At 39.1% G+C, this 20519-nt stretch overlaps 1 protein-coding gene across 1 annotated transcript in view; it reads right to left on the reverse strand.

Annotated features, from left to right (window-relative positions):
* Positions 1-20519, reverse strand: part of LOC140163682 (polycystin-1-like) — a 52434-nt gene that overhangs the window by 5947 nt on the left and 25968 nt on the right. Inside the window, 19 exon segments of the mRNA XM_072186997.1 lie at positions 813-1325; positions 1328-1703; positions 2275-2457; positions 2982-3142; positions 3547-3715; positions 4462-4706; positions 5537-5706; positions 6397-6865; positions 7462-7704; positions 8129-8343; positions 8561-8651; positions 8867-8992; positions 10020-10061; positions 10283-10426; positions 11499-11791; positions 12349-12519; positions 13120-13295; positions 14261-15398; positions 15401-19657. Of these exon segments, the coding sequence (XP_072043098.1) occupies positions 813-1325; positions 1328-1703; positions 2275-2457; positions 2982-3142; positions 3547-3715; positions 4462-4706; positions 5537-5706; positions 6397-6865; positions 7462-7704; positions 8129-8343; positions 8561-8651; positions 8867-8992; positions 10020-10061; positions 10283-10426; positions 11499-11791; positions 12349-12519; positions 13120-13295; positions 14261-15398; positions 15401-19657 (9182 nt within the window).

The raw sequence follows: 20519 nt of genomic DNA on the forward strand, positions 1-20519 counted from the left end.
GTTTTATTTTCTCATTTGCATGCTCAAACGTGGATAAATCAATTCCTATTACGTCACCCTCCTTCTATATTCCCTATTTATCCGGACCCGAAATACAAAATACACATTGGGGAATATCATTTGTCTGCGAAGAATCACGAGTAGACTCTACCACTTTCCCGAAAAATCCTCGAAACTTGTGCGTCCCAAACAACGCATATTCAGCCCTACTGTTCAAAATTCTTATTGCATGTGTTGATGTGAATCTTGCAGATGGATTTAAAGGAGGGAGGTGTCCTTAGGGAACAACCCAAAAGTTCGATGAAGCCCTATTAACGAATTGGTAAGTCACCTTTTTTTTCTCGTTATAATGATTGGTCCAAGCCGTTTGGCAGTAAACTTTGGCATTTTTAGAAAAAAAAAAAAAAACTGACAGGAGTTTGGTACATGTCCCTCCCCTTTGGTAGACAAGGGGTAAGCACCTCTAATATAACTTGAGCATCCTTGAGAATAACGCCCCTTAAGTTTAATAGAAGGAGCTATATTGGGCTATTTCATTTAAAAGCCACACTACCCCTGTGGAAGATTTCGCTTAAGTCTTCCACGGAGGGAAAATGAGTTTCGAATAGAATAGATTGAGTAGCTTCCATTTAGAAGATTAAGTTGTGGAAAATTAAAGTAAAGCCATAATACAGAGGGAGTATGGGTTTCAAAATGATTAACCCTGACCAATTACATTTGAAAACATACTCCCCAATGGAACATATTTCCCAAATCTTCCACAGGGGTAGTGTTGATTTCAACTGTAATAGCCCATTTTGTTCAAAACTGACCTTCATTGGTTGAATTACAACAACTGAATTGAAGAAAGACAACAGCATAGCAGTCAACCATTCATTGGCTTTCTCAGCTCCCCACTCCAAACTATACAAAATAGTAAAGAACGCTGACACCAAGCACGATATGGCAAAAAGAAACCACCCAATATACACACACCAATGGGGAAGCATAAATTCTTCTTTCTTTTTCTTCTCCTGTTTCTCCTTTTTCGGCATATCTTGTTCGTTACTAGGTTCTAAATCTACTTGGTAAACAGTCTCACGACTCGTCGAGGCCGATTGAGATTTCAACATGGCGACGTCATTCATTGATTCCGTCCGTGAGCTTTCCCCAATAGGGATAGTTTCAGTACTGGCTTTATATTGGTCGTGTTGGTATTCCTCGTCCTCGTCAATCATTTCCATATGCACTTTTGGTTTAAACGCTTTACGTAATGCAAACTCGTCCACTGTAATCATCTCTGGTTCTTGGGGTAGCACTATTTCTAATTCCGGTTCAGGTTCTGGTTTTACTTCCGGTACAGACTCCTGTTTTTCATCGAAAAGTTTAGTTTTTTCCACCTTGGATTTTTTCTTCTTTTGCCAGGGTTCTCGAGTTCATCAAGTTTCTGTTGAGCATCCTCTGGTAAACTCGCGTTAGTTCTGTCTTTTTTGCTCGGTTTAGATTTTCTAAAAATTTGCACAATCGCAACGTTAATCGGCACGACTACGAGAGCACTTATGAACCCTACAAAAACTTGTTGGCCACTAAAGATGAAAGGTCCCAATCGTATGGAGGTTGTTTTTTCGACGTTTTCTTCAGATCGGTAAAACATCGCGTTAGCGATCATACTGCAGTAAAGTAGTGATAAACAACATGACAGACGTTGTACGCGAGTAAAATGGCTGTAAAAGTATAATGAATTTGGTCAATATGGATTTAAAGTGACATAAATTATAAACATGATAAAGCGAGGCTATATTATCTTACCCGTCCCAGAATCCTTTGCAACATAACGCATCACCTCATCACATCAAATGATCCTATTACTCTTTACAGGTTTCATGTTGAGGATATACTGGCTAAATATGTGTCAATAGTCAAGAAATATATGGATGTGCTCTGTTCATTGAGGTACTTTTTGTCACTATCGACCCATGTTGCACGCACTAGATGGCAAATCAGTACAGAAAATTGAGATGGAAGAAATGCATTATGGGAAGTGTAAGATATCTTCTCTGCTAAATACTAACTCACATAATATTATTTCAGAAAACAGAGAAGATTTTTGATAGTTGCTTTTTAAATGTCAAAAAAGATATTTACCAATAGTTTTATAAATGTTGAGTGAAAAAATACTGCTCATCAATGGCAAGTATAAAAGTTAGCTTAACGAGTCACGAAAGATTTATCGAAAACTTTCTGAGGCATTTAACTATATATATATATACGTATACTACAAAGTAACCTACTAACCTTCGTGTAGGACGAGTAAAAAGTGAAAACCAAAGATGATCATCAAAAAGTTTCTCACGTGACGACGAATAGAAGAGTTGAGAGAACTGTGTCAGTTCTGATTTGGTGGCAACTGGAACAATGCGATCAACTGCTCCGTCGTCTTGCTCTACTGCTAGCCATCTCTCACAGATGAAGTAAAACCTGACGTCAAATAATTGCATAAGGTATGAAACTTGGAAAACATATTACAAAACGTTGTCTTAAAGATATCGTTAGAGAAGGCAAATCAATAACAAGTATAACCACAAAAAATGTGCAAGTGGTGCTTGCTTCGGTACCACAATTACTTGTCCACCATTGTCCATGGTCACTAGAACATAAGCCAACAGAAGATCATTTGACTTGTAACTTTACTTTACTGTTTGAAACGCATAGACCTATCATAACCCCTCTAAAACAAAACTATCCACAAGATATCTGATATCCATGCATACACCGGGTGTTCGACTAGATGGAAGCAGGTCTGATATTAAAGAATATGCTTTCGATTACAAACAGAAGCTTCTTTTCCAACTCGGTCAAAAAGGAAATATAGCAGCATTGACAAAGCAGATATTTCAAGGAGTATAGTAAAAGGTGTAGACGTAAGGTCCAAAAGACTAACTATAATCAAACTTAAAATGTATGATAATAAATAGAGCCCTATTTTGGAGCAAACAACTTACTGTTCTCCGGTTTGGATATCGAGTACTGAAACTTTAGACAAATACCAGCCAGCCATTTCGCCTTCACCAGAATTATCGTGCCATATTTTCAAGTAAGAGAGTGGACCGAGATTGCCTTCAACAGCCATCAAAAAATGGCATACACTTCCTCTGTCAAATACCTATTGACAGAATGAATTGATCAAAGCATTGGTTTTAAGTAGTCGAGCAGGATAGGTCTATTATGTCTCATTTGTTAGTATTATTATGTCACTCAATGCATTTGACTAACAGCCACACCTTTAAAACAGAGCATTTGCAGTCTTTACCATTTCAAAATCCCTCCGACTCGCCGATTCAATCAGACGTCAAATGTGTGTAATAGGGATATAAAAACTTTCAATTCGTGCAATGATAATAATAATAGGTGAAAGATGTATTGTTTTAACTTATCACGGCTCGTGAAATAGGCAATACATCTTTCACCGACTGATTATAAAGTATCGTTTAAAAAGTTTTCATATCAATTTTGGCTTTCCTTATATCTAAACACATGTACCGTATTTTAATGTTTTTGAATCTTTACCTCACGTTTGTTATCGTCAAGCAGGCGAAACCCAGTGTCGAAAAGGTCACCGGAAATGATAAGTCCAACCTTTGAACTGGTTCCTGACCCAGGTCGCATTCCAGTTTCTATTGTTACTTGATAATAGTATTTATTCTCTGGGCTGTTGTCTGCAAGAGGGTCACACCCACTAAAGCAAAACAAGATGTAAAGACAATTACTAGTATAGAAAAGCTATAATAACAATCTAATCACGTGTTAATGAGTGACTTCAAACTCCAACCGCCTACCGACCACAGGTGCAATGACAGCACCGGCGATTTAACCGACGTTATATTGTTCCGAACAATACAATTTAGGCTCAATAGAATAGAATCAAACTTTCCGTCAGCGCATTGCATGAATTGAGCTGCGTCACACTTCTCTACCGGAAGGTCAGTTTGATCAAAATTCCTTCCCACAATACAATATGAGTATTGCATAACAAAGGAGATGGATTACCCTCCGAGCTGTATCTTTTGTTAGGCAATACGCCTAATATCTTATGGTAAGAAATTTCGGTCAAACTGACTTCCAGCAGCAAAACCCATGCAGGATCCACGTATTATCCAACAATTGTGATATTTTTGACATACTGCGGTCATTGTGGAGAACACAAACAAAATTTAAATCGCTGACAAACAGTCCAAATGATTGTCTCAATTGGCAACATAGCAGATTTATGTGTTGGATATTAAGACTCATGGGAATGCCTATTGTCTCTGGAGCTTGTCAGGTCAATCAGCGAAATAACAATATCACTTTGGCTCTGTAGAGTCCTAGATAATCCTGAACATATAAGTTTTAAACGCCATCTCTCTGTTGATATTGCAACATTAATAGTTCATGGCATATCATTCCATTTTTTTCAAAATTATAACACAATATATCCTTTGCAAAAAACAATATACCTTTATAACATCTTGTTTGTCTTTTCTTCTCAACCACACAAGTAGAATAAGATACACTCCAAAAAGTGCAAAGCAAGTTGAAAATACTGCCGCATTGTCGCCAAGATTCTTAAATTTGGCGAAAACCGTCGAGAAATCGATCGAGTTTGGTGGAACGAAGAACGAAGATGCAAAATCTGAAAGATGGGTACACAAACACTGCGTGTATCGACTACAGGTGAGCGGACCAGGCTGAAAATGGAAGGAAAAAGTATTTTGACCAAATACCTCGTACTTTTTAATCTAGTGGCATTTTGTTGTACTCTATACCTTATTTTGATACACCCTGTTGATTAAAAAGTATAGGGTATTTGGTCAAAATGATATACGGTAATTAACAGCTAAATCAGTATCTTGTCCTCGCATAACTATAAAATCACTGGCTTGTGAGCATCAATAAGGACTCGTTGGCTATTTTAGGGATCCTAGTAAAAATATAGATGCACGAAGTCAATTAAATCAAAGCAATATGAAAATCACATGTTTAACCATTTTCTTCACAGTAATCACACTAATTGACAGTCTTAGTCTTCCAAATGGACACCAGGGCATGGCCACCATTCCTCTAAACGCAGATATATCAGCTCTCATGAAGGTGACATTCACTCCACATCTTATGTGAGACGTCCTGCCTGGGCATGTCAACTTATGTAATTATGTGTCTGAAAGGAAGGCTTGTGAAAATGTTTGATTTCAGCCCCACAAGAAGAAATCAAGAGGTGTAAGATCAGGAGATCGTAGGAGCCATTTCACTTGTTGCTTTAAAGCAATCACACGATTGCCAAACAATTCTGCAAGGTGTTCTGTCAATTACTGTAAAGAAGGTGGTGAGACTGTGATATTAATTGACTTCGCGCAACTGCATTTTCCACGGCTCACAAAAATAGCCATATTAATGGTCACATGCAAGTGATTTTACAGTTGTGGGAGGACAAGATTCAACCATCAACTAAATTATTTTGACTAAATGCCTCATAATTTTTAATCTAATGCCAAAAAAAAAACTATTTAAAACTATTTACCCTGCATCCGTCCGGTATCCATCCTCCTTTTTCTTCATTCCAATATCTACAGGCTGCAACATATATCGTGAGATCAATAGTTGGCAGATATTCGGCATCATTTGACAAGGCTGCTGTCGGTAAGTCAGCTGTCGGTAAGTCTTCTTCTGTATCCCAAATACTAAGGTTTACTGAAATGATAAGGTCAACAAACGCTTTTGACTTTTTGTGATTTTATATGGGAAGAAGATTTTGGTGAGCTAAGCCTTTAAAGAATCGTGAAAAATTCTTGTGGCTAGTGGTTGACCTGGTACATTCCAACAACACAGGCATATCCTGATTTACGCTACATGCCCCTGAAAATTTTATTCTGTATTCTGTCTTTTCCCCTAAATGATCAGTTTACCGGTTTTGCCATAGAGCCAAGGGCTATATAATAGGGGGATAAATTACGTCTGCGTCAGATGACCAGCTTTCTAGTAAGTGACCTTTGCCTGGAGCGATTTGTCATCAAATTGGTATAACATGTGGCATCAAATTGGTATAACATGTGCCATGTTGGAAGAAGTTCCTGGTCATAGTATGCATGGTTGAAAAAGCTATTAACCCTTCAGCTAAAGCGTCAGTGAAATATGGCTAATTTGAAATGGTCAGTTAACCGGTTTCTCATGTTGGGGAATCAATTAGGTCAGATCACCTTTCCAGCAAGTGACATTCTGAGGCGATTGGTCATCAAATGTTGACGGTTGCTATAACAGGTTTTAAACTGGAAGCATTTCCTGGTCACAAAGTATGCATGGTTGAATACGTTATTAACAGCTAAAACATTAGTAAAGTAGGACCGACTTGTTAAGGAGTGTGCAATGAATAAGGTTTCTTACATGGCAGAGCTATGGCTACATAGTAAATCCCAGCACCAGTTCCATTAGCTGTAGGCACCCAGACGCTATACCTAGCCTCCTCACGGATTTCTCTATCAGTCCACGTCTCATCCTCCGTTAAATTACGTGGTATCGTAAATACGTAATCGTAATTGGTTAAGTTGACTGGATCACCGTATTTTACGTAGAGCTTTACGTTGGTAATATTACCCGGTTTCACTATCAAATGAATATCTGAATCGTTACTTGGTAGGTCAACTCTGTAGTTTACGGTAGAGTTCCAGAATACTAGCTCCACGGGGACTAATTTGTTTTTGTTTTCTATGATTATGCCGATTTCTTTGGTCAAATTTTGAACGTTAATGGCCTCATTGGTATCGGATTCAAAGTCAAGTTTGATTGTGCCTTCCGTGCCTACATCGAGCGAGCTAGTGTCGTATGCGTGTGGATTCACGTTGAAGGAGTAAAGCTGAAAGAAAAGAAAATGAAATCTGATGATTTCAACAATTCCCATGCAACATCCGATTTTGACTCCCTTCAATGAGGTGGCCGGCTTGGAATGGGCGGGTGTTTTAACGCATAGAGGGACTTCCAAAACTATCCATTTATTCCATTGCGTGTGTAAGACGAACCCGAGGGCCGAATAAAAGGAATGTGCCACTAGTCCACGTCCATATCCTGAACAAATAACCAGGTACTCTGCTTTGAGCCAAGTCGTCTCGGATTCTAAAGGTCTCTCTCACCACGGCTGCCCGCAGTAATCTTCTACAATCATGATATTAACCCTACCTGTATATATTTTCGCACAAAATTTCGCATCCCCCTCACATCGAAGGGAAAAATTCACTTTCACCCCCCCGCCCCCTTTAATCCTCCATTCCTTGTATATAATTTCATGTCCCCCTCCAATATTAAGGTCAAGATTTCATGTCCCCTCCTCAAGTTAATCAACAAATGTGCCCCCCCCCCCCATAAAATCCTCCGTTCCCTGGCGTAAATAGTGACTCTCCCTAAACTACCCCCTTAGGGTAAGTGCTACGATATAAAAAGTAAAATAAGCCAAACCTTTTGTTTTAGATTTCCAGCTGGTACATCAGCAAATAAAACGTCTGCCGAGGGGAGACTACACGACCCTCCACCAATCGCAAGGTCCCTGCCGCCCATTTTGTCTTTTTCTTCGACGAAGAATTCCGCCTTTACGGTGCCGGTGTCCATAACGACCGGTGGTTGACCACTGACCTGTTGGCTGATTAATACATTGGCTACGTTGTCCAGGGTTCTTTCGGTAATTCCACTGATTGTCTTTGCCTAACATATTAAAAACAATCGGGCAGCACTTTGAATATGTCACTTTGGCAAACAATAATAGTGTAAATTACATTCAAGGATTATATATAATAGAAATTAGCAGATACATAACAACAATGATACTAAAATGGCAAATTAAAACACAAGTCCAGTATTATTTTATGGCAACACAGACATGACAGAGAGCACCTATAACATTGCATCTATAGAGGATGCATGTAATTCCGGGCTTGTCCAACATAATTGATGTCACATCTTGTAGAGCACTTACACCACTTCTTTCCAATAAAGAACAAAGGTCGTCTGGGGTTATCTATACACATACAAAAGGTATTACTGTAAACATGGTAAAAGTGTTGGAACTCAACCGGTGTTAACTATAATAATAACTATAAAGGAGTTTGGTATAATATTGTGTTCATACCGCAAATCGAGCACCTTCTAGCTCTAACGCTCTCTTAGCCGCTTCTTCAGCCATCAGATCGGCCGCAAGCTCCGGGTCTATCGCTCCAGCAGCATATTCGTCGACTTCTTCCGCGGGTTCATTTGTGGGGTCGGTTATCTCTACCAAGCCAACTAATGCGCTATTGACAATGTCCTCAGATTGGGTCATAAGGTTACCTAAAGCATCCGTAAGACCTGAATTTGAAAAAGGAAAAACAAACGCATTATTACTTTAATGTTATATAAAATTGCGCGGCCATATAAGAATCCACAACACAAAATACATTCCCCTATAGGGGGCCTATACTCTAAATCGTAACCCTAATCTGTATCTCTTCATGTCTATCTCTTCATGTCTGTCATTTATACGTTGATATTATTGATTACGCAATATCAATTTTAAGGCAATTACCTTCCGCTGTATTAAACACCTCTTCGGGGCTGTCATCGCTAACGCTGTCCAACTTCGATGCCATAGCAGCCATAGTCGTTGCTGCGTTGAACTGGGTGAATAAAGGGAAAAATTATATTAAACGCGATGCTTTATTTATTCCACAAATGGCGGGCATTTACCCATACATGCACCTCAAATCTGTCACACCTCCCGACCCGACCATTCCACTATGACCCACCCACCCATCAATACATAACGATACACAACAACACACCTCTGCATCTTGCATGTACTTAAAAAGAACATACACAAACGTAATCTTACCAATGCCTGGGCATGTGCGCTTCCACCCGTAGCTTTGGAAAGTGCAGACGCGGCAGAGTTTAAGTCACTAATGGTATCAGCCCATATAGACACTCTGGCTAATTCATCCAGTAAGGATGTTTGGATCTGAGGAAAAAGTACTCATGCTGTTAAGTACATGTATGTAATGGCCACACAGTGACAGAGAAGTGTTGTGTCCTATGTCCTGTTTTTGGGGGGGGTTTTTTGGGTTTTTTTGTTTGTTTTTTGTTTTTTCATTATATCATTAAGAAGAATAAAATAAATATTGTTTTTGCTGGGATTTTGATTTTTTTCCAGAAATAATCAACTCAAAACATCAATTTTCGACATAAATCCCGCTCTAGCAATCAGTTTATCAATGTGCGTCATTATCGTTGTTGCATAGATATGACCTGCTTGTCTTGTTATTATAACTTTGGCAATATTACTTGTCTATCAAGTAAAAATCTTTTAAAAAGTTAATGAAACTCTAACATTTTAAGCCCACCAAATTCCTTTGTTGAAATGAAATAACACTTTTGAATCTGTCTAAATTTGACCACTTCTCAAACAAAGTTCAGTTTAATAACAGCTTTCATATGGGAACCACTCTTTCATGAAGTTTGCTACACTATATGCCACACAATATCTTTGCGTGAGTTAAACAAATTAAGTAAGCAATTAATCTACTATAACTAATTCCATTAACTGTTAATAAAAATAATCTTAGCATTACTTAAAACTATGTGATCTGCTTCCATAAATGAGAGTAGAGTCGCAAATTGGTAGTTTCGAGACCTTCTTTATTTGATGCAAACATTTACAAGCCATAAGTGTGTCCTTTGTGAAAGCCCTATTGTGCATGTTGTACCCCATTCGCAGAGGACATAACTGGTATACGGAATGCCCCATTCACAAAAATACTTCTGGCATGCACAGTTGGACGTGAAACAATGTCCATTAATTCAGCAGCCAAAAACACCAACGCTCATTTCGTGGAAGAATTCGTTGGCATTATCAGAAAAGTTGAGGCAGGCGGTTACGTTGAAATTTTAAGGAAGCCTAACAAAATATGAGTGTATTTTACACCCATACAACTGCCCGTCACATCACCATCAAGTCATATCAGGCAGTCAGTGTTTATTTTTCTTACCTCTTTCACTTCTTCTGTTGATAAATCACTGGTTGAGTTGCCCTATTGAATAGGTTTAAAACAACAACACAAAGTCATGTAAAATATTCAAAATATTAAAAAGTGGCTTATAATCGCTCAAATAATAGAATGATTAGTTTTAATCCCCCTCTCATGATATCACATGCCAAACGAATAACTGGTCAAGCTAAGATGTGATAAAGGAAATCACATCCCTTTGCATGACAACGCTACTAGAGACATTATTTTGGTTGCATACAAACCTGATCTGAAATAACAGAGAGGACGGCGGTTATCAACTGAGTTGCACCTTCTGCATCACCCGCTGCGATGAGTTGTTGTAAATAGCTGCTGTTTGAACCAACTAATGTATTTAATTCTTCTGCTTCTATCACCTTTTCGGTGACCTACAAAAACATAGCAACAAAACTAGTTAAATCCTTACACGCATTGGATGACATATCGTGTTCTCACTTTTCCTTGTGTTAAACAGAGACAAAATCACTTGTTGGGATAGAAGTTCATATAGAGAAAACAATTGTTTCATGCAACATTTAAGCAAGTTGTCTATGAAACAAGATAAAGTTACATAAAGAGCATGGGATACTCTTTTTACGCAAGCTTTGTATTTGTATTTATATACTAACGTTAAAAATAAAAACGTTACACAAACTTAAAACCAGCGTTGTATAATAAACACAACACAAAGGGAATTATCTCACTTACATCCCGGGATTTACAAAACCCGACATCAATCTAAACCTCTTCATGTTATGACAATTTGATTGACACGGTCGTGTGCTGCATCTTGTTAGCTCTAATTGATACCGCCTTTATTACCAAAAGCTCTAAATTATATTGACAAAGATTGATACCAGTATATGAAAGTTGGTGCATTTTCAAAAGTTGCAAATCAAAACGATCACGCAGTTGAAATTCTAGGCATGGCCAAGCTCGCTTGCCTGCGACGAGCCCCTGTCAAGTATCTCAAGTGCCCGTTTATTCAATTGTTAATTGGAAACGCACGGATTGTTACACTGCTTTATTGCTGTATACGCGGGCATGATGCGATCGACATTCCCCAGCGGTCGTTTCGGGCTATGTAATGGTCACGCTCTGCATTCACCTCTACAGCTTGGGTGCTCCTTTTTCTAATTTGCAACTTTACAAAATTTCATATACTGGTATCAATCTTTGTCCATTTAGAGCTTTTGGTGGTAAATGTGGTATCACATTGGAGTATACAAGTTGCTGCACATGATTGTGTCAATCAAATCGTCAAAACATAAGCAGGTTTAGATTGATGACGGGTTACATTGGTGCATTTTAAATTACCATTTAAACTTTAATTTTTGGTGTTTATTTTTATACTTTGCTTACTCATAATTCGTAATTTTGACATCTTATAACAATGCCAGCAAAATGCCAGTCATCCTCAAGGTAATAAATAATAGCTTTTGTTTGACACCAATTTATTACCTTAACTGTAAGATTCTTCTCCGCTTTGGCGCCAAATTTATCAACAACTTGAACTTTCAATTCAAAGGAGTGATTATATGCCGGTGGTCCGATGCCAAAAATAAGGCCTGATACTATGTTATCTTCTCCAGAATACATCAGTGAATATGCCTTGCCTCCTTTGGGTCTTTGTAAGACTTTGTACTGTAGATACGGATCCTCAATGTAATCTCCAGGAGATGGACGCTCAAGACTGTTGCCTTCGTCCATCCAGCCCGTACACTCTACACTGAATTTTGTAGTAATTGCGAAACCTGATAAAATACCACGTGAACGATTATGTTAAAACATGACGCTGTACATAACATATTTGATTTTAAATATAATCTTAGTTTAGGTCTCAAATAGAAATGAAACTCGGGTGAACAGACATAATAATAAATTGAAAGAGCGGAAAATTAGGACCAGGGGATCGAACCAGCGCACTCAATATTTCCGGTCTATTATCCAACTGCATCACACAGAACAACAGCGATTTGCTGGTGAATCTTGACTTAGAGAATAAAGGTATTGTTTTTAGCCGCTGTTGTGCATCTTAAGGAGCCGGGTTGTTTTGCGCCAAAAATAATGATGTTGCCCGCGTTACATAAGACGATAGATGCACGACGCGCACGCGCTTAACCGTGTTATATCTCAACTGTTTAAGAATAGCGAGAGAGTTGTAAGAGAGCGACAAAATCAAGCGTACTCACGATTTACGGTATTTAGTGCACCATCTTGAGTGCGCCAGTTCAATTCCCACCGGTTCTGATTTGTAAGTTCTTTTTGAAAGCCCCAAACAAAAACTATGTAAGTAGTGTATTATAATTACCTGATGATGGTGAGACATGACAGGTTCCATTATAAGGCGGTAGGTTTGTCATGAAGGTGAACTCGCTATACCCGGTGGTTCCTGCAGGCGGTTGAATGGAAAGTCGTAGTCGGTACTTCTTACCAACTTCTAACCCACCTGCTATGAAATTCAATCCCGCTCCGTGATCTCCTGAAAAATTGAACGTTTAAATAATGGCAGAATTGGCGTAATCCTTATATAGATTAAGTGATTTGATGTTACCAATTTACAGAAGCATTTCAAAACGTGATTTAATTTTGTGGGCAATTAAGGGATATTTCTACAGGTACTACTCTTCAGAAAACCAATTTCCTGTTAGAATTTGCTCAATAAACATGATAAACTTATACCAGATATATAGGGTCAAATGACTTGTATGCACACAATTTAAATGTTTAAATTTAAGAGATGACATTTTGATCTACTGCAAAATCTTTATTTCCATATTGACCAGGCGGCGAGTGGCATGATAGAGCCGGCAACTTGTGAAACCGCCCGGCCGTATGGCATTTTCCATATACTCGGTTAGTTTTGTGGGGTTCATTATCGAACCCCAACGGTTTAAGCTTGTATTTATATTATTTATTAACATTGGCCCATTTGTTTGTGATATTTCAAGCGTTTTAAAATTTCAAAAATAATCCCATTCAATTACACGGTTGACGATGGAAATTTACTGAATTTAGAGAATGCACGGCTCATACCACCTGATATTGACAGCATTTGGCTTTTACAAACAAATCAACCAACCTGTCGACGTGATTTCCGTGAGATTAGAGACCTTAACATATTCGTAGTCTTCCATCACATATGTATCCCATTTATACACCAGGTACTTGACTATGGAGTCAGGACAATTTGTACAGCTACCTTGAAGAGCAAACGATGACGTCGGATTCATTTTTCCTTTGCAATTTGTCACACACCTGTAACATTGTTACAAAAAGACGAAATATAATGTAAAATTGACAAATGCAACCTGAAATGTTGACTTGTTGTGTATAAAGGCAAATACAGACCATTTTGAGAGAGTGGTCTTCTATTTCAAACAAAAAATCTGCATTCCAGTTTGTATTATTCTCTAGCTGGGGTTCTGAGGCAATATGTGATTCAAAACACTTGCAATAATCACAGCTTTATTCATGTGGGCGCTACCATCTTGGAACAGGTGACCAGCGGCGTTTAGGTTGCCAGTCGTAAAAAGGATTGTAAGCCAGATGCCAAACTGCCGAAATCAAATATCACAACACAGCCCATGAGACAAGAATAATCATTATAATATAAAGGCAGTCCAATATGCTAAGTTACAAGCTCATATCATAACCAACCATAATAACTGTAGGGAATAATGAATGTACATTATTGAACAAAACTTTAAACCAACACAGATCATAGAAAAATAAGTAAACCTATCATGATGGATCAATTTATTTGGATTAGTATGGCGTCTTACTAAATGCATAAGAGAGGACTATAACTACGCGTATATTAGCATACAACCTCAGTAGCCAATGGTATAGGTACATTTTAATATATCCTTTACGGCACAACGTCCTGTGACCGTAATATTTTTATTTTTAAGACGGATCGTTACTAGGACTGATGCCTAACTTAGAAATAAAGCAAATGAACGTTGGATTTTAGGATGTAACTTTATATTTTTATACTGTACATTACTCTTTGTACTGAGGACAACATGGGGTATGACATAATTGTGCCTTCTAAATTTATTTTATCATGCATACAAACTTGTTCAACGACCATTCAATTCATTAGACGACGACGATTTTTTTACATACATATATGCCGAGATGTACCTTAACTACTTCAGTATTAAAACATAAAAACAAAATAATTCACAAGACAGTCATTCACTTTGTAATTTACTTACCTGATAGACACCGCAGGCAGATCACCTTGCTCAATAATCACCACTTGTTTCTCAGACGCAACTTTCTTTCCTTTGGCCCCTGCGTATGCCTTCACTCTAAAGTTATATATTGATCCCACTCTTAATGTCATCGCATCCAGTTCTAACACACCTGCCATCGTGTCAAGAAGCTCAGGAGTCTGATTATCACATTGTCTCGGAATTTCTTCCATTTCTGTTGATATTGGTGCTGAAGTTATAAAGTTTGCTCTCGGAACACGGAAACACGACCAAACAAATCGCCACGTGCTTGGATCTCTTTCCGGGTCATCGGGGTCAGATGATAATGTTACAGCGTCCACTTTTAGTGGCTCTACCGACCCAACTGCGCGGGCGGATCCACCTACGATTACCAGCACCAACGGGGTTTCTTCGATGTCAAGGAATATTGAGTCCAAACCAGTGTAAGCTGGACGTCCAGGTACTGATACAGTCAGTGTTACCTCGTATAAAGCAGCTTTGAATGTTAATGGCGGAAACGTACGTTTTGGTCGCTGGAAAGGTTCAATTACATAATCCAATTTTAAGGTGAAGCCACCTTTCATGACTACTAGTCTTTTTGCTGTCCATGAAAATTCGGGATTTTCAACACCAACGCATGGGAAATATACACTTGGATCCAGTGGAATCTTCTCAGACCGCAAGAATTTTCTCGGGTGATACTGGTCTTGGCCTGTACCAGGAAAAGTAATCTGGATTGGCTTAGAGCAGCCTTTGACTGTTACGATCTCTTTAATGGTAACATTCTTAAGTGTCAGATAATTTTCCACGCCAACTCGAACTTTATAGTACCCAGGAGTTTGATATACATGTCTGTGTTCAAAGCTTTCTAGAGAGTACCTGTCAATTTCAACAAATATCATGTTATCGCCAATTGCCTGCTCTATGCATGAAGGTGGTCCATAGGTAACTATCGGTGAAGAGTCTCCCATGTCCCAGGAGACACAAGAAGGACCAGGAGGACTCGTTGCTTCTAGTAGAAAAGTAGTCTCACTATCGATCCAAACATCGTCAGTCGATCCCTCAGATAATATTGTACTTAAACGTAGACTTATTGGATCAGAGACTATGAACAGGTCAAAGTATTCTTCGATGATTATATGTGATGTATTATGCATTTTAAACTGACATTGTACCATCCAACTTCCTGATAAACGTGGAAGGTTGTGGTTGATGTGATGTCTTCAGTGTCATCTCCGAAGGACCAGGTGGTATCCAATCCTTGGAATGAGGTATTAGCGAAAAATTGCAGTCCCGTCTTCACGGGCATCCAGTTTAGCTGTGGTCCGTGTCCATTCAGCCATGTATCTTCTGCATCGATGTACTGAATGAAGACGGCCAACGGTGGTGCTTTCTTGGAGAGCATTACAATAGTAGTATACGTGTTGGATTCGACATCATTGCTCACAATGACACTAGCCTGGTATACACCAGGGGTATCATACACGTGGGTCGTTGTAACCTGGTTGGAGCCATTAAAGTATCCGGTAATCTGATTTGACCTCTCGTCACCGAAAGCACAATTTAAATTGACTTCACTAGGGAATTGCTGATCTTCTGGAAAGACACTTAAAATGAATCGTACTTCACCCGGTGGAATGTAACCAGTGTATTCTGCAGACAATTGAAACATGTCAGTCCCATGAAGAACCTCCATATCAATGGTATCCACCTCAAAATCCAAGCTGTTTTCTGTTGCTATTCCGTTAGATATCACTACCTTTGCCTCAAAATTACCAGCCTGAATGTATTGATGCGTAAAAGACTGCGAATACGCATCTCCTGACTGGGTTATGTTGCGATGTTCCATCGAACCATCTCCATATTCAAATGAGAAGAGGACGAACGAACCTGAAGAAATACTGACGATAAAAGTGACTTCTGTACCAATTTTAACAATCGAATCATCAACGTCTAACTGTAAGTTCGAAATCCGTTCATATACTTTTATCCTAGTTGCCATGTTTGATTCGCCTAAAGGATTTCTACAAGTCACAAGAACTTCAAACAGACCCCCAGGATAACTTTTCTCAATTGTCACAGGTGTGGTTTCAGATACCTCCACGTCATTATTCATGATAGGATTCGAACCATCGCCAAAGTCCAAGGTGCAAGACATTTCTGTTGGTGGCATATTCCCCGTTAGTTGTGAAAGCGTAAGATCAACGCTTCCAGGTGAGTAAATGACATCTGGTTCTGCTTTGAGGACAAGGCCATTAATTGGTGTCACAACGTGAATATGTGTAGTATTGTCCACCAAATGACTCAGTAAATTAATCACTTCAAATGTTACTACACACTTTCCTGGAGTTTGATACTTATGAGAAAAAGTCACAAGTGTTGCCGTTTCTTTGAAAGCAAGCTCAGATGTGCCGTCTCCATAATTGATCTTATACGTCAAATTGGTACCGGTTTCGGTTGAAGACACAAAAGTGACGTCTTCGTTCACAGCGACCAAGGCAGAACTAGCATTGACTTGCATCTCTCTAGTGCTTTCCATAACGATTACCGCCTTCAAGATTTTCCACTCACTGACAAGATTTCTGAACAAAATAGAAACTTCAAAGATGCCTATTCTTGAGTAAGCGTGTTGTATTGATTCATCATCAGGTAGCGGATAAAATTCGTCCCTAGTTGTGCCATCATCAAAATCGATCAACATCGTGACGTGTGATGGAGCTTCAAATCCTTCTGCTAGAGTAACCTCAAACATGACTGTAGGATCTTTGATGTCTGCTACTTCAGGTGTTACTGCAAGATCAAAGTTGCCGTCAATGACGGGATTGAGAACATTCAGAGTGACATTAGATTTGCAGTTGCTAAGCGGATTTTCTGCAGTTACAACGACGTCCAACAACCCTGGTTGTGTGTATGTGTGCTCGAATGTGTGGACATAATCATCGGAAGGTAGTCGATTCCATTTCTCTATCAAGCTGTTACCATCACCAATGCTTATTTCTAGATCTACATGAGAGCCATCTAAACTAATCTGAAATTCAGCTACTTTACCAGTCACTTTAAAGATTGGACCATTCAGCGCACATTTTGTGATGGCGGCAACCACTGCAACATGAACAGACATTGTAACAACGCTGACTTTATTCAAACAAATAACTTTGACTGTCACATTGCCGTGTGGTTCTACGTAGGTATGGTGCAGAATCTTGTCTTCGATATGCGTAACATTAAGAACCAATTCATCAAGAGTGGTTCCATCTCCAAAGTCAACATTACAAGACGCATTCCATGGAAGAGGGGCAGATTCATTCAATGTTATCGATATCTCAAACACTTTATTGGGAGGTACGATGGAAGTGTCTGTCACTAAACTCAATCCTTCAAGCTCTCTGTTTATCGTAACATTTACGTTAAGAAACGCGAAGCCATAAACATTGTTGGCTGTAACGTTGATAGTGTGATCGCCAACGTTTTGGTAAACATGAGTAAAAGTAGCCGCGCGAGATGTGCCGTCAATTTGAAACAGATTTGATGAAGAACTGTTACCAAAGTCGTGATGATAGGTGATAACTTCGCCGTCTCCATAGTCAATATTCAAGGCCAACGGATTCCCTTCTGCTATGCTAACTACGATGTCGGTATCTTTGCCGATAAGCGGATATTCTGGATACACATCAATTGATAGCCCGTCGATGGCGCCCCCAATTTGAACCGAACAATCTATCTCTAGGTATTCCAATGGATTTGATATATTTGCTCGGATTTCGAAGACACCGTAATCTGTTGGATTCATATAATGCATGAAAGCGCCCTCTTCGTTTTGCTCAAAAGCTACCTCCTCATCGTTATCTGCGAAAACCAAAGAGATTTTCGCGCCATTAGGCCATTCTGCGCCCGATTCTGCTTCGATTTGTATGGCAACCGCATCTGCAAGAGTGCTCACATTTTGAGCAATCATCGTCATCGATGGAATGTGACCATAAATCACTACTGTGACATTCTCAGTTTTCTGTACCGTAAAGTCATTCGACGCTTCCAACTCAATAAGGTACATCCCTTGCGTCGGTAATATAATGGTTATGTTATATAAACAAGGAGCCATTTCACAAACATACAGCTGTTTCACATCACCTACACTCAAAGTCATAAACACCTCTGTCCCACTTGCAATGCTTGCATTTACTACAAAGCTTTCATTGACGAATGCGTGTGAGGTACTTATGTCGACGACAAAGCCATCGACAGGTGCTCCAATGAAGATATTGACGAATGCAGTGACGGTACTTGTGATCTTATTATCAGCAGTCACGCTTACAACATGGTATCCTACGGTGTTGTATTCAGCTGAGGTGACCGTTACTTGGCAGTTCCAATCATCATCGCACGATTTATCCATTTGCACGCCATCGAAAGTCACGTTGACTTCAGATACGTTTGTACCTGTCACCCCAAATGTGATCAGTTGATCTTCGCCATACTGTAGCTTATAAGAAGACTTTACTTCTATGGCGATCGGCTCTATGACTATCACTGAAGTACTGCTGTTGATGTTACTATACCCAGCCGAGCACATCATGGTAACAATATATACACCAATTGAGGAATATGAATGTTCGATTTGGTTGATCGTTTCAGTGTTCTGATAAGTGTCTTCCTGATCGTCTCCGAAGTTCACATGACATGTTACCTCTTTCCCGTCCACGATATTTATCTGGATCCTAGATGATCCATTTACTTCGCCAATACCACCTAATATGGTCAAATGTTTGATAGCATTCGTATCGTCGACAACTGTAACAGTAAAAGCAATTTCTTGTCTGTTTTCGGCATTGAGAGCTGCAGCAGTCAACTGATAAGTTCCAGGAGTTGGAAAAACTAGACGTGCTGTTTCCTCAGATGTCTCTACTTCCTCTATCCGTTGGTCTCCATAAGTAAAGAAGACAGCATTGTTTCCGGTATCAAGTATGAATCGAATGTGAGTTGTTTGACCGTAGATAACAGTGAATCCATCAATACCCACAAGTTCGACATTAAAACCAGATATTGGTTCTACTGCACCTAATGAGTATTCAAAGGCAGATGTGATGTACACGCTTAGATGTCCTAAGCTACCAGAGTCTCCTGGAGTACCACACGTGGCAGATGAGAAACCAGGACAAGTTGTGCTGCAATGGGAATCATCCACAATCATTGACTCTATTAAGGTATCGAGACAGAAGCAATGTATGTTTCCGTCCGAATCTGGGGTTAACGTAGCATAGCGATGGTTTGCTCCGCGACAACTGCTTCGACACGATGCCGGTGTGTATGTGGTCGTTGTGGCGTGGTCAGGAGCATTGGTCAAGATAGATAAAGATGCAGTATGGTCAATACATCCCTGGTAATAAGTTAGAGCCGCTCCTGTGACAATAAAAACAAAAGTGCATCGTTGTATGAGAAACAATGTGTAAAACAAAGAGAAATAAAACAACAACGCAATAACATCGCTTTAAAGTTGTAGTTCTGTATGTGAAATAGTGTGAAATAATTTATTTCCCGATATCGTATTTAAAGTGCATTTCATACTGGTCTATCTCGAGAGAGACCAGTATGTGATGCGTTAAAGTCACGTCACCGTTCGCGAAATCGAAATAGCCCCAAGATAGACCAGTATGAAATGCACTTAAAATACGATATCGGGAAATTAACTATTTCACATACAGAACTACAACTTAAGTGTAGTTTTAAGCAATATTGCACACGTAAATATAATTCAAGATTCCACTTCAACAAATCTGTTAAGTACCTTAAGTACCTTACCTCCTCTAAAAATCCCAACAAGGATTAAGTGTATGTGCCCTTATTTGCTGGTGGGATTTTTATGGGAGGACACTTTTAGTTTGTGTCTAAAATTCCAGTTATGTCAAGGGAGCCCATAGCGCCATTAGGCGAACGTTTACGGTATATGCTTTAATTTAAAACCACTTTCATGAAAATCCTTAGTCTAATTAAATTATAGAACGGTAAACTTAATACGAAGAATACGTGTTTTTCGAGATCGACCAGTATGTGATGCGTCCGACGATAATCATTACCAAACTTAAAGGAAGTCTCCGGCAATCAAAACATTATACCTTACCTGTTAGGACAATTATTATCAAGCACGAACACATGGTTTTATTTTAAACAAACTCATTTTGACCAAAAAAACAGCCGTGTCTCAACACACGATATTCAAAATTCCCGGGCGCCGAAATTGTTTTCGTGCAATGACATCCCAGTA

This window comes from Amphiura filiformis, chromosome 11, assembly GCF_039555335.1.
Source record: "Amphiura filiformis chromosome 11, Afil_fr2py, whole genome shotgun sequence".
Taxonomy (NCBI): domain Eukaryota; kingdom Metazoa; phylum Echinodermata; class Ophiuroidea; order Amphilepidida; family Amphiuridae; genus Amphiura; species Amphiura filiformis.